Here is a 15,290-nt window from a genome sequence, read left to right as displayed (position 1 = left end):
ATATTTAGTATTCAGTAGCACTACTTATTAAAATATTGTTTGTTTGTCTTTCCACCTCGGTTGAAAAACTATTGTTATCTCAGAATTATTTTTTATGAATAGATCTAGAAATATGCATAAAAAATTTATAACGCACGAAATCTTGGAAACCTAACTATAATATGTAAGACACGTGTCAACGTAATTAGCATGTCCATGTAACACGTCCCAATCTTTCGGAATAGGTGTCTTCAATTTATAACCAGTGTTTCATAAAGAATACTTCTAGAAGCTGTGGCTCAACCTCAACCATAAATTGCAAATACTTTCAACTAAACATCACAACGCACAACCATCATTCCGCACTTGTTGCTATTGGTTTTCAACCAAAATACCACTAAATAACTAAATTGACCGATAGCAAACTTTAAATAAAGAATAAAGTTCATTAAAGTAGGAATCACTGAAAACAGACTTTAATATAAATCTTTATTATTTCCAAAATGCTTCAAACCTTCAAATCTATTCATTATGGACGAAAATTGGTCATATGTTGGATGGTTTTCATTAATTATATTAGTAGTCCAAGTGGATAAATATTTGTAAATATGAGTAGGCAGCTAGAGGCCGTAATTTTTACTATATTTGTTATATACTATGAAATTTATAAAATTACATAAGAAGCTTTTGAAATGTGTAAACAATTGTTTAAAAAAGATAAATATATAAATATCTGGAAATTAATTAAAAAATCTCTATTTTTTCTTAAACGTACATGAAATAGCTTTTTGATTTGAAGTTTTTTGTTTAAACTAAATGTTAAACGCTTATACTCCTAAGCGAAACTTTTTATTTAAATCAAACTTTTTATTAAAAGCTTTCTACCAAACACGCACTATAATCTAGTTTTTGTAATCTATATTTAATAAGTTGTTTTTTTATTAAAAAAATAATAATAATAAACCTAAAAGGGCAAAAAAATATTACTACTAAACCTTGAATTAAATACGTTACATATCTTAAATCATTGAATCAATTACTCCCCCTCCTGATATCATCTTTCTCTAACAAAAACAACGATAAACATCATATAATCAAATGATATATGTATATTTTAATTACTTAGTCAAAATTCAAACTTCATGTAGTAAATCACTATGTTAATGACATTTCTTTCCAATAGCATCAATCAAATTCCACAAGTTATGGATTTAATTCTCTTTACAAATGTCACATTTTTCCATATCAATTTTATGTTGTTAGTCCTTTAAAATCTACGTTACAATTTATATATTATTTACCTTAGTTTTAAGGTTGACCAGGAAAAACATCTTGAAAGAAGGAAGCCAAATCACCATTAGCAGTATCAAATGCCAACAGCTTCTCCACAGCATCCTACCATTTGATTCAAATAATTAAAACTTAACAAAACTAAATAAATAAATACAAGTTGAATCCAATATAAAATTATTATTAAAGAAGAGTAAAGAGAGTTCACCTTATATTGCTTATCTTGAGCTGATATCTTTTCATTGCAAACTCTGTCCATATGAATGCCTTTGGTGGTAGCATCCAATATATATGCCGCTCTCCTTATAACTTCTTGAGGAACACCTGTAACATAACAATAACATATAATATAATGTCTTTGTAATTAAACTGTACAAATAATATATTTTGGTTATAGTTGTCTAATATTATAATTTATAACGGAATTATTAAAAATCAATAATAATAAAAAATACCAGCAAGTAGGGCACAGTGAAGTCCTGCAAAAGATAATTAAACTGGTCAAGATTTAAAATAAAAAAATAATAAAAAATTATATACCCAAGTTGAATAGTCAACAGTCAACACTAACTCACCATAGCTAAGAAGTGCATGTCCAGGAATCAGCCTACATATAACAAAAGAGAGATTTTAATTTTTACAAACTTTTAATCTTTTCAGGTTTTAAGGAATTAGATGATTTATTCACCTATATAGAAATACAATTTCCTCAATGTCTTCACTATTGTTGTCAGGTCTTAGCACGCTCATTGTATAGTATTTGACTTTGTTTGACTAACATTTATTAAAAATAACAGAAAATTGTAATTCATCGGAAAAGAATATGACTAAAAACTTTAATGGTTTCACGTTGTGTTGATTACCTCAGATAAATCAATATCAGTAAATATCTGTGTCAAGTGAGTGCAAATTAGAACCTGAAAAACATAAGTTTTTAGTGTCAACTTTCTGAATTTAAAAATAATTAAAAAAAAAAAAACAAAGAGATTTAAACAAACCTTTGGAGGAGAATACATTGAGATAAAATGATCAATAGTTCCACCAAGGAGACCAATACCATCTAAAAAGGGTAATATGGTCATTGTTAGTTTGTCCCCATAACATACAAAATCTCAAATAAACAAATTTTTAAAAAACTAACCTTCAGTAAGTGTTCCCTTTCCAAATTCATCTAGTAGACATAACGATCGAGAAGTAGCATGCCTTTAAAGCAATCAACATTAGTATGAAATTTACTTTTTTAAAAATATTATCTTGCAATAATTTGTTGGATTATCAAAATATCATTCAGTAAAAAAAAAGATACCTTAGCATCATTCCAACTTGATGAAGATCAATCATAAATGTGGATTGTTCAGCAGCCATAACCTTGCTTCCCATAGCACAGAAAATTCTATGATTTATAAATTTAGTAAAAAGTAAAATATCATTTTTTTTTAATAACATTATGTAAATAAAAGGGTAAATTAGTAAAAAGCAACAAACCTATCGGTTAAACCGACTTTGGCAGCATCTGCAGGAACAAAACTTCCAATGTGGGCAAGAAAAACTATCAATGCCACCTGGAGTTAAAATAAAAATGTATTTAATTTATAATGAAAAAAACTACAAATAGAAAAGAAACATACTAATTAAGATCAACCTGCTTTATGTATATGCTTTTGCCAGAATAATTTGGTCCTGTGATGATATGAATATTCCCTGAAAAGAAAATTTGTAATTTAAAAAGCCAAGTAAAGAAATAAATAATAAATATGTTGATAACATTTAACAATTAACAATTTACAACAATCCATATAACCTTGATCGATGATCTTTGTGTCATTAGGGATAAATGTGTCAACTGTCATTTCCTGCAAAACATGTCTGGTCAATCAATAGGTAAATGTTAGAATTGATTTTTTTTTATATAAAATTGTATTGAGTTTTTTTTTTCGTTTTAATCTAACCTTCCGTTTCGAATATCAAGCACTGTTTCAGAAGTCAATGTTGGTCTTACATAATTGTTTTGACGAGCAACCAATGCCAATGACAAAAGGCTAAAAATAATAAAGAATACAATGAGGAAATGGAGAAAAAAGGAAAAAAAAAATTTAATTAAAAATGAACTCTGACCAATCAAGTTCAGCTGCAAATTTGACTCCATTGATTAGATGTATTGAGAATTCCAGAATGTGTGACACTAAGTCTCTTATGATAGCTCTCTCCATGTCTTGAAAAAAGATACAGTAAATAAAAAATAAGAAACTAGAAATACTTTAGACAGATATTTTAAGCATTAAGGGGATGTTTCTTGTTTACTAAATGGGCTTAATGGGTTAAGCACTTAATCTGGACAGAATGACTTAATGGATTAAGTTTAAAAAAAAAAAAAGCTGGCTTAATGTATTTAGACATATGACAATAACTTTTTACCTATTTGCCCTTCTTTTTCCTCCCAACTCCCCTCATGTTAAAGTTGACGAATTTATTTTTTGGAGTGTAAGGGTAAAAAGGTCATTTGGTCTCATTCAGATGGTTTATTTAGTCTAGAAAAGAAAAAGAAAAAGACCTTATGTATACAGCATTTGATCCAGACAACGACATTACCAATGTTGTAAGGGTAAAACAGTCATTTAGTCTCATCCAAACGGTTTATTCAGTCTAGAAAAGAAAAAGACCTTATGTAAACAACATTTTATCCTGACAAACAACATTGCCAATGTTGTAAGGGTAAAACGGTCATTTAGTCTCATGTAGACGGTTTATTCGGTCTAGCAAAGAACCAGACCTTATGTATACAACATTTATCCAGACAAACAACATTACCGATGTTGTAAGGGTAAAACGGTCATTTAGTCTCATGTAGACGGTTTATTCGGTCTAGCAAACAACCTTCAAATCAGCTTAATTCCAAAAGTTGCATACTTTATGTGCAGAAAAGAGATTTTCTTAATGTAAGTCTAAAACATGAACAGAATGTATCCACAATTTTTTAATAAAAAAAACACATGAAAGAAATTGGTTTTTTGTAAGATCACATACCAAGGATTTTATGATATATGTCTCCTAAAAGGCTATCCAATTCTCGTGTCTTTGCATTGCGATAGTAAAACTTTCTAACTTCACCATCTTCATCAGAGAACTATACAAATACAAGGGACAAATTTGTAATTTTAGGGCAAAGAGAAAGATTTCATATAGAGGATATGCTTAAGAATGATATAACAAGTAACAAACTTACAGCAAATTCATAGTCTTGAAGTTTCTCTAGATCATGTTCATCTAGCTTTTCTTCAAAAATGCACATCAAGTATCCTATTTGGAAATATAATACAAATTATGCATAAGAGATTATCTGATTATGTTATCTTCCATTATATCAAAAATGGTGTAGAAGTGAAGCAAACCTATTTGATTTATGTAAACGATTTGTGGAATCAATTTGTCTCCAGACATGTAAGGAAGACGAGCTAATTCTAATGAAGACACCTGTAAAAGTAGTGGATTATTTTGTTTCATGTTCTAATGATACTGTTCATAATGGGAATTAAAAGTACCTCTTCTAAAAACTCAGGCAATTCTTCATATATTTGTCTCAGTTCATCTAACTGCATTTGATTATGAAGGAAAGATTCATCAAGAGAATGAAGTATATGAGTGCTTATAATGTAGGATTAAAAAAATCCACTTATGATGTGTTTAACCTCTTCACAGAAACCTTCTTTTACATTTGTCTCATAGCCTTTCTCTTTACTTCTACTTACATCAATAACACCAATTACCTAAAGAAATAACAATAAATCAGCATACAGAAGTTTGGAGCACCTTAGCATTATTTAGATTTCAGATTTTATAAGTTTGTGTTTCAACTTTCAAGAGATGACATAAATTCCATCCTTTTTCTGTGAATATAGTCTGAAGTTTCAATTTTCTACTTATTTAATCTTACAACACACTTAAATCTAACTTGAAGAAGCATATAATGAAATGAAGGATCACAAATTCACAACAGAATGTAAAGGAGAAGTTAACAAACCAGTTCATATACATAAGCCAAGTCCATTGAGATGCATGAAGCAGCCTGTTCACAACTCAAAAACCAATGAATACTTACAACTAAAGCAGTGGTATAATTATAAAAAACAAACAAAAACAAAAATAACTTAATACCTTCTCAACAATATGTAGACTTGAATAGTTAGCATGTTCCTGAAGATTGTCAGAAATTCCAAGTTCAAATATTTTGTTGATATGCAGTAGTGCAGCAAGGCTCTACAAAATGAAAGCATATTATGTTATAAACATGAATGTTAACAATCATCAAGTAAAAACAGATGTGTAATAAATGACTCAAGATGCATATGAAAACATAATAAATATCCTACAACTTTACAAGAAGGGTGAAATAGATAGCAAAGAATATACCTTCAAAAAAGAAGTCCAATCGCCACATGTACATATGGAGCTCGGGGAGTTGAATTTCTTTTGTGAAGAAAATGAAAAAGATAAGTGAAAATTACATATTAGAAAATAGAAAATACAGAAAGCATGAATATTCTGGGAAAGATATGATGCCAAACAAACAGTTATTGGTATATATTAATGTAATGCAATGCTTTTAGAAATCTAGGTTCACAGTATCCATCACAATAATGAAAATGTGATAAAAAGGTGAAAAGAAATTGATTGTGCACCTTAAGTATATGGGGAACATCCTTAACAGATTTCAATGTATCACGTAAAGCAGTTGACAATTCTTCAGATGAAACAAAGAATGATATCTGAATCTATCAAAGAAAACAAGCATGTTTGTATAAATGGAAATAGAGAAAAAAAACATCTCATAAAAAATATAAAGCTCTTTGTATTTAAATAGGAACTAGGATACAGCATTTAGACGACTATTCAAGTTGTCAAGATCTAAAATGGGCCTAAGAAACCATGACCTGTTACAGAAAAAAAAAATTACCTGTATGTAAAATTATAACTGCAATACTTAAAGCTGAAAATTTGTTTTTACCTAAGAAGACGTTTACCCATAGGTGTAACACACTAAAAAAGAAAACACTGATTAGACAACATTTCAAAGGTAAGGGGGGCATAAAAGTAAAATACAATCCCCACACCTTATTCATCATGCCAAAGACAGAGAAACTGCAAATAAACATATATTAATATAAATCAGTGGTAACTACATATTCAAGAATATGTAAAAAAGACAAAAGAAAAAAGAAAAAAGAAAATTACCCTTCTTTTGCTCTACCAATACCCATATGACTTGGATGTTTATCTGTTTGGAATATCTGCAACGCCTCGTGTGCTGCTGAGTCAACTTTAAGGAATTTGTTTCTGCATTTCAAATGCAAAAATTATACAACCAAAACCAGGGGATTTAATCATTTTATTTTACTATGAAGAAATGAAATTACAATGAGATTTGCATGATAGAGTCGATTGTAATTGATATACTCCCACATTCGTTTTGTTCAATTGTATCCACAACTCTTTCATTCTCCAATATGGCAAGAAGTCCTCCACTAACACGAACTTGAACTTCACTCTCAATATCCATCATTGAACTTAGCTAAAAGTAAAGAAAAGTAGAATGTGATCAAAGAAAACATGGTGACTTAGCAAAATCATGTGATTACTTACAAAGCAGATTCGTTCTTTGATATTTAATCCATCATCCATCCCTGTTACTCGAAGATATACTAATCTGTGTTATGTAAATAGACAGAAAACAGCAAGAAAACTATCAAAAGAGAAGTTAAGAAAAAACTAGAGAGAACATGTCAAAGAAGTGTCCACTGTATACTACACCTGTGCCATGCTTGTTCATAGCAAAAGATTGAACTCTTCATAATCTTCACAGTAGGAACCTCATTTCCACCATCTGTATAACTATCACTGACAAGAGTAAATAAAAGATACACAGGCTTAGTTTAGTGTGTAGAAGAATATAATGTTACTATGAGATTACCATTTTGTTGTAAGGCAGATATGAGAGATTCTTCACTTTTAGTACTTGTGTATATGATCAAGGGCTTAACTTGATATTTGACTGAGAAATTAAGAAAAGGGATAGAGGTATTTAAAACTGAAAAAAGCTGCCAAATGACCTAATCTTAAAAGCTGACATAATCACATAATATAGAAGTATCTTTTACCCATATCAATTAGAGGAAATTCTGAGGTATTGTCTTCCCAAAGTTCAAGCACATGGAGCTCACGTGTAAGAGTATCATAATAGGAAATTCCAACTCTGGCAACATGATTTTGATGATGAGTTAACTCTGGTAATAAAAAGCTTTATAATAGATTAGAGAAGTTAAATCTGATATTAGTTTTGCACTCTGATTCAAGGATGATGATAAACAGAGTTTTTTCATCATGATAATGCTAATTATTGCAATAGGATTACCAACTACTGATGTTTGTTCACCTAAGAAAGCTTACCTATGACCATGCATGAGGCATGCCATGTACACCTGCATAGAAAAGCCATAAGCATGTCATGAAATTTCAGGATAAGCAAAAATAACATTATTGATCCTTGGGGTCATGGGTCCCACGAAGGAGGAAGGGAAGTGAAAAAACCACAAGTCAAATTAGTTTATGGAGGGAAAGACCATGGTCAAACAATTTCAAATCAGTCCTTGAGAATTTAAGTAGTAATTTGTTTTATCTGAACCTTTAATCACAAAGTTAGTTAAAAGGTGGGTAGTGCATTCCATGTAGGAAGGCATTATTTGAGAGAGTATACAGCATGATTTTGTTCAGTGATATGAAAGCCCTCTCTTTCTGTCATTTCTATGTTTCTCTATCTTTTTCATCTTTCACTGGATTGCTCGCTTTATTTTACAGAATTATCAATTACAACAATAATTTGCAACTGAGAGATACGGACTTGCAAAAAATCGTTTAAGTATGTACACTACCTCTCCTGAATATCAACAATGCAGAATCACATCTGATGACTAACACTGATTCTCCAAATTCGAAGCAAGATAATGAAAAAAATATCAAATAAATCACTTGAATTTATGAGGCGCGATCAAAATATTAAAATCAGCACCAAAAACACCCAATTAATCGAAAAAATGACAAGAAAAAGGAAAGGATGAATGCTAGGGTTACAGAATATTAAATGCATGTAATTAATTACCTGATCAGATGAAAAATGTAGTGATTAAGAGAAGGAATGAGTGTATGGTGTCGAACACACCTGTGGCACAGCTTCTGTTTCGTCGACCTCCTCCATAGCACAAAGCTAGCGTATGTGATATGGCGGGGTACAACCTACCGTTGGGTTTAAAGAAGGACAGCAGGTCAGTGCAATTTTTTAATTAAGTAATTATTTTTTTTATTATTACAAAATTTCACCAACAAAATGTTCCTCCGAGTTTATTTAATCTACATGTTTCGTATTAATTTTTTTTTTTTTTTAACTTAGATCATAATTATTGTTTTTTTTTTTTTTTTAATTTTCGTCTCTCCTATCTCTAAAAAGATTTTTTGTCATATTATAATTTTTATATTTTTAATTATTTTATATACCTTATTTAGAAAATTATAGTTTTAGTTCATATAATTGATATAAATCTGCAATTTTAATCATAGTTTTTTAGTTTTAACACAATTAATCCATATTATAATTAATTTCATCAAAAATCGTCCCTTGTTAAATTAACATCTTCACATCACCATAAATGAGTCTTACGTATCTCTCATATGATGGGTAATATAGTAATTTAAGGTCTTTCTCTCTCAAACAACCATCTATAGTTAATTGAGGACCTAAAACAACCATCTCCCTCGCCTCATCCCTTTACACTTTGTTCTCTTGAAAAAGTAATTGTGCTTATCTCCCAAAAATGAAATGGTAATTTGTTCTTGTGGAAGCAATTCCTTCATTGTAACTTCATAGACGAACCTTACACCTAAAGACGATTATGGTTTTGCACAAGGGTTGGAACCGGGTCTAGATTTATTGGGTGGTTTGATCCTCTACTATGTCATAGGGCTACTAAAATTATCTTAGGTTTGCTTAGGTTAAGGAATGATCTTGAAGAAAATCCTAATTCTGCCAGGAAATACACGTTGATGTGCTATTTAAGTTGGATTTTTTTAATGTTTTTAATCATCAAAGGATTCTAAGTCATGGATGTGATGGGATTTAGGATGGGAATGTGTGTGTGTTTGTTAGAAGGTTTTGAAATGCGGGTTGCAAATCGATGTATTATGTTTAGGTTTTGAATGAAAGCTTTGTGGGTTGTAAATTAATGTTAACAATTTTGCAGTTTTATACTCTTTTACAACTAAATGTTTTTGTAGTAATCAATTATTGGTATGTTGCAAACTTATGGTCAATATCGTCTGTAACTTTGAATGGACACAAATGAATCATTAACATGACATGCAAAAGGAGTAAATAATATTACTAAAACAATATCAAACCAAATCAAGGACCAATCTTATTTAAACATTTAACATTAAACAAAAATAAGCATGACATCATATCTAGTTTATACAGCCAACTACCATTAAAAATAAAAATATGTTGTTTTATATTTACATACCAAAAAGAAATCAAGAAGCAATTACTAAAATCATTGTACCAAAAGATTAACTTAAACCATTATACCAAAAACCAATAGTCAAACCATTGTCCCTCAAACCAACTCTCAAACTACCAACCATCTTAAAGACACCAGACCTACTATCCCTTGTAATATCCCGTTTTTCCGTTATCATTTTAAAAGCATTGTATTATATTTTTAGAAGTGTAAAAGTAATTAAGAAGTTAATAATAATAAAAATAAAAACAATAAGAATAATAATATAATTAATGTTTGTTGGATATTATTCCTTTTATATATCAGCTCAGATACCGATTTGTTGGAAATATAACAATCTGATCACCACAACAAAAGGCTCGGTTACCAGTTACTGTGTGACAGATATATTAGTTTAAGATATAAGATATATATATATATATATATATATATATATATATATATATATATATATATATATATATATATATATATAAAGAATAATAATTGCGGAATAAGTATAAATATGAAAGCTGTAAATGACTGAAAGCTATAATAATATAAATGACTGTATTTAAATGACGTAAAGCTATAAATAATATAAATGACTGTATTTAAATGACATAAAGCTATAAATAATATAAATGACTATATTTAAATGACATAAAGCTATAATAAAGTATATAAATATATAAATATATATCAAGTAGGTTCGTCAATAAATTGACTGAACTGGACTCATGAAACGACTGGTCGATATTTGTTCTTTGAATGGACTGGTCGATATTGGGACTCTTGGAGCGACTGGTCGATATTTGTTCTTTGAATGGACAGGTCGATATTGGGACTCTTGGAGCGACTGGTCGATATTTGTTCAAAGATCAATCCGGCATTGGATAAGTAACAAAAAGTTCATTTAAAGCTCGATTTTATGTAAAACAAGTGTTTACAAAAGGGTACAAAATACATGGGTTTATGTATTTGTATTTGAAGTATTTTTGGGTAAAAACATGCACACGGGTCGTGTAAGATAAGGCACAAGTGACACGGGTCGTGTAGGAGGGTTTTGGAGGGTTTTCTTGAAGAATGATGCTGACACGGGGCGTGTTGATTTAGCCTTGCTGAACACGGGGCGTGTTCATGATGCTGATGCTGACACGGGGCGTGTTGATTTAGCCTTGCTGAACACGGGGCGTGTTCAGGTTCAGAAGTATGAAGAAGGCAATCAGAGGGCAACACGGGGCGTGTTGATTTTGCCTTGGTTTTTAACACGGGGCGTGTTCGTGTCAGAGTCAATTTCGGGATTTTTGTGATTTGAAGGTAAGTTTTGTTTGTGATGTTTTGGCTAGGGTAATGGTGTTAAGGTGTTTTGAGGATGTTTTCAAGGTTGTTTAGAGGTTGGAAGGAGGTTGATATAAGGTGGTAAAGGTGGTGAAATTTCTCATGAAGATGATGATGAATAGTGATGGGTTTTGTGGTTGATCTTGATGCAGGAGGTTTTGGGTTGTTTCATGGTTGTGTTTTGGTGTTTTGATGTAAGGAAAGTGTTTGGTGGTGTATGATGTGATGATCAAAGGTGGTGAAGATGAAAAACCTTTAGTTTCAATGAAGAAGATGAAGATGGTTGATGGTGTTCTTCATGTAGCTTCTTGTTTGATCTTGGTGTTCTTCACTTGGCTTCTTGTTTGATCTTGGTGTTCTTCATTTAACTCCAGGGATGAAGATTGAGAGGCTTTAGTTTTACAAAGGAAAGCTCACTATATCATATCTATCTCTCTTACTCTCTTCTATTATCTCCAACTCTAAACACACACTACATACACATGTATATATATGAGAAACAAATATCTTGTAGTAGTACACTTGAGTGTAAGTTGAAAGATGCAAGTTGATGTAGAGCTAGGAGCAAAAAAAGTGGGAAGGGTTTTTGCTTCTTCATCTTTGACTATTCAACATATATACATATATAATACATACATATGTATATAATACACACACACACACACATATATATATATATATTGTTGAAATTGTTTAGTCACACATATGTGTTTTCGTCATTCGCGTGTTTTCGTATTTTCCGTTTTATCACGCATTCATGCAACCTGAAATAACTGATAATATTTGTTAGATTGTATAAAAACAGTTCATCTTATTTCAGTTATGGTCACATACAAGGTTACATAAGAACATTTTTCAACAATTTCCCCCTATGTGATCATTGCTGAAATAAGGACAGGTATGATATAATCATATTGACAGTTTAACTTTTGAAGATTCGAGATAAAAGATTTGTCAATAGATAAGATATATATAAAACCATAGCAATTGATTTGAAAGTTTGTGACTTGGTTTAACATATCTTATGTAAAAGATTTTCAGAAATTTGTTTCCGAATCAAAGTCTCGGGTTCGGTTATCAAAGGGTAGCCATATATGTATCTAAAGAAATTTCTTAAGATTTTATAGCATTATTAATGACGACAAGTGGTTTAACAGGTCGATTCAGATGAACGCTCATAGGTATAGCTCACACTTCACTTGGGTGTTTGGTTGTTCTGGCAGCAGAACAAGTTAATGATCACTAAAAACGAGTGATATCTCTCTCTGACGACTCACACTCATATTGGAGGTGTTCAACTATGCTTTTCCTGAAAGGTCACTTAGTCTCATTATTAGATAATCAATCACATAAGACTGGTTTTGGCATTACTCAGCGGGTTTCTTCATTCATGCCATTAACTTTCTCTCTCTCTCCGTCGGGAAATACATGTAGAGGGGTTTAGCAATTTTCATAGTGCAGTTTGCAACTAAGAACTTTCATTGATGAAGGCTACAGTATCCCGGGAAATCCATTGTTGTTGCAGCTTTTTCTTTGATGGTATCCTTTTTGTTGATCAATATCTTTTTTGTTGTAAAAGGATATTTTGTTTTAGCATCGAGAATTTGCTACATTTGAGAAAATTGGGATTTTTGAGAGTATCTATCTTGCGGGATTTAGATATCCCTTTTTGTGAAAAATGGTTAAAAACAGATCATGAGATCTTTTGATGTTTGCTTTGAAATAACCATTTGGTTGAACTTTGTTTGAAAATACCAAGTGTAGAGTTTTTTTGTTTTGTTTGGTATTTCTTCGGTGAATGATTTGGCTTTCTTGTTGATTCTTCTTTATCATGTTTCATCTTTTCTTGTTGATGGATCACGGGATCTCAAGACATCATTTTTGGTTGGCTTATATCTAGGTAGGGATTAGTGGCATAAAAGACAGTTTGTCTAGTATGTAAGAAATGAATGTATCGTCCCTGGTCATTTTGATATCTAAGCAAAAATGAGACCGTGACAAGGTATAATCGGATATACCTTATAAGCAATAGTGACACACCTAAGCTCACAAGAAATGAATTCCACAATGATTCAGATTGATGAGGCACAAATTCTCACATGGGTTTTTGTTTTCATCTGAACCTCCTAACCTTATGTCCCTTTTTAAAATCATCAATAATGAAATAAAATTGAAGGAAATAAAGTTATGTACATTATGAAAAGTAGGAGATTTGAACCTTCACTCCAATTGAGAATCAATATGACTTAAAATCTTCATCGAGCATAAGCATCTGAAAATTAAGTCAAAAGACGATTAATCACAAGGTTCTATAAAAGCTTATTACGACAAGTCTTTTATTATATTTTTGAAGATTTGTTTTTCTGAATGTTTTTGGAAATATTGGTTATTTCAATGTTTTTGGTTTTTTTGAAAAGAAAGCAGTTTTCAAATGTTTTTGAATTTTCTTTTTGAATGAAAGTAAACACACTTTTGTACAAACAAAAAGTAAAAGTTTAAGGATGGATGTTATCTGGATTTAACATTCCTAGACGGCCTAGGAAGTATTGAAACTTCGTTTCATCGAGAGCTTTAGTGAAGACATCGGCAATTTGATCTTCGGAGTTGATGAAGTGTAGTTCGATATGACCCTTTTGAATGTTGTCTTTGATAAAGTGATATCGAATGTCGATGTGCTTTGTCATGGAATGGTGAACGGGATTGTGAGAAATGGCAATTGCACTGGTTGAGTCACAAAATATGGGAATTTGTGAGATTTTGAAGCCATAGTCACGCAGTTGAGTTTGCATCCATATGACTTGTGAACAACAGCTGACGGCAGCGACATATTCAGCTTATGCTGTTGATGTGGATACACAAGTCTGTTTCTTTGAAGTCCAACTCACTAGTCTACCTCCTAGGAATTGACAGCTACCAGATGTACTCTTCCTATCTAGCTTGCATCCTCCGTAGTCTGAGTCGGTGAAAGCGTTCAGCTGAAAATCGGATTTAGCTGGATACCAAAGGCCAAGTTTGGGAGTGCCTTTAAGGTATTTGAAGATGCATTTCACAGCAACTACATGGGATTCCATAGGATTTGCTTGGTATCTAGCACAAACACATGTAGAAAACATGATGTCAGGTCTGCTGGCAATGAGGTACAAGAGTGATCCGATCATTCCACGATATCTTTTCTGGTCAACGGGTTTGCCATTTAAGTCTGCATCAATTTTGTATCCAAAAGCCATTGGGGTTTTTGCGGTATTGGATTTTTCCATTGAAAAACGAGTGAGTGGGTTTTTGACAAAATTCTCTTGGTTGATGAAAATGCCATCAGTTGACTGTTTGATTTGAAGTCCGAGAAAAGTAGTCATCTCCCCAATCATGCTCATTTCAAATTTGCTCTTCATTAGATCTGCAAACTTAACACTTAAAGATTCATCAGTAGAACCGAAAATAATGTCATCAACATATATTTGTACGATTAACAGATGTTTATTAAAGATTTTACGAAAGAGGGTTTGATCAATTGAACCTCTTTTAAAACCTGATTCTTCGAGAAAGGTTGACAACGTGGCATACCAAGCTCGAGGTGCTTGTTTCAAGCCGTAAACAGCTTTCTGCAATTTAAAGCTGTGATCTGGAAATTTGGGATCTTCGAAACCTGGTGGTTGTTGGATGTATACTTCGCGATCTATCTCTCCATGTAGGAATGCACATTTAACATCCATTTGGAATACTTTGAAATTCTTATGTGCAACATAAGCAAGAAAGATGCGAATTGCTTCAATTCGGGCAACTGGAGCATATGTTTCATCGTAGTCGATTCCCTCTTGTTGTGAATATCCTTTGACTACAAGACGTGCCTTGTTTCGACAAATGATTCCTTGATCGTTAGTCTTGTTTCTGTATACCCATCTTGAACCTATAACAGTAACATCGGGTGAAGTAGGAACAAGATTCCATACGTCGTTTCTTTCAAATTCTGCTAGCTCTTCTTGCATAGCTTTTACCCAATCTGGATCTTTTATAGCAGAATGTATGGTTTTGGGTTCAGTCATGGATAAGAAGGCTCCAAATAAACATTCATTTGTGGATGCGCCTCTAGTCTGAATGCCTAAGTTGGGATCTCCGATGATTTGGTCTGTTGGATGATTTCTG

General features: G+C 31.7%; 1 protein-coding gene across 5 annotated transcripts; it reads right to left on the bottom strand.

The window, feature by feature from the left end:
• Positions 1–949: 949 nt before the first annotated feature.
• On the bottom strand, positions 950–8,567 carry MSH5 (MUTS-homolog 5). Of its 5 annotated transcripts, XM_078975643.1 has the most exons (35): positions 8,480–8,567; positions 7,711–7,742; positions 7,422–7,516; positions 7,235–7,315; positions 7,075–7,147; positions 6,907–6,970; positions 6,681–6,835; positions 6,499–6,600; positions 6,378–6,405; positions 6,272–6,303; positions 6,140–6,197; positions 5,946–6,032; positions 5,677–5,733; positions 5,422–5,523; positions 5,288–5,332; positions 4,956–5,033; positions 4,809–4,859; positions 4,659–4,740; positions 4,493–4,566; positions 4,294–4,393; positions 3,385–3,481; positions 3,219–3,308; positions 3,071–3,135; positions 2,912–2,970; positions 2,755–2,831; positions 2,576–2,662; positions 2,411–2,472; positions 2,268–2,329; positions 2,133–2,186; positions 1,958–2,043; positions 1,845–1,876; positions 1,725–1,748; positions 1,478–1,593; positions 1,281–1,374; positions 950–1,043 (listed from the first exon to the last, which is right to left on the bottom strand). In XM_078975643.1, the coding sequence occupies exons 1-34, from the start codon at positions 8,513–8,515 to the stop codon at positions 1,288–1,290; spliced, it is 2,430 nt and encodes an 809-aa protein (XP_078831769.1). In that variant the 5' UTR covers positions 8,516–8,567; the 3' UTR covers positions 950–1,043; positions 1,281–1,287. The 5 variants fall into 5 exon arrangements, with proteins under 5 accessions (XP_078831769.1, XP_078831768.1, XP_078831770.1 ...); XM_078975642.1 differs by lacking the exon at positions 950–1,043 and having other exon boundaries at positions 1,125–1,374; XM_078975644.1 differs by lacking the exon at positions 950–1,043 and having other exon boundaries at positions 1,125–1,374; positions 8,420–8,545.
• Positions 8,568–15,290: the final 6,723 nt, after the last annotated feature.

The sequence above is a fragment of the Lactuca saligna genome, chromosome 9 (genome assembly GCF_052625555.1).
Source record: "Lactuca saligna cultivar CGN05327 chromosome 9, ASM5262555v1, whole genome shotgun sequence".
In the NCBI taxonomy this organism is placed as follows: domain Eukaryota; kingdom Viridiplantae; phylum Streptophyta; class Magnoliopsida; order Asterales; family Asteraceae; genus Lactuca; species Lactuca saligna.
This window is presented reverse-complemented; position numbering and strand designations above follow the sequence as displayed.

Excerpts from the sequence above, each read along its gene's own strand:
- MSH5 (XM_078975643.1), bottom strand. The coding sequence starts at position 8,515 with ATGGAGGAGGTCGACGAAACAGAAGCTGTGCCACAG. Across the intron at positions 5,333-5,421 it reads GTCTACATATTGTTGAGAAG|GCTGCTTCATGCATCTCAAT; the intron begins GTATTAAGTTAT and ends AGTTGTGAACAG. Across the intron at positions 2,330-2,410 it reads AAAGGGAACACTTACTGAAG|ATGGTATTGGTCTCCTTGGT; the intron begins GTTAGTTTTTTA and ends TACCCTTTTTAG.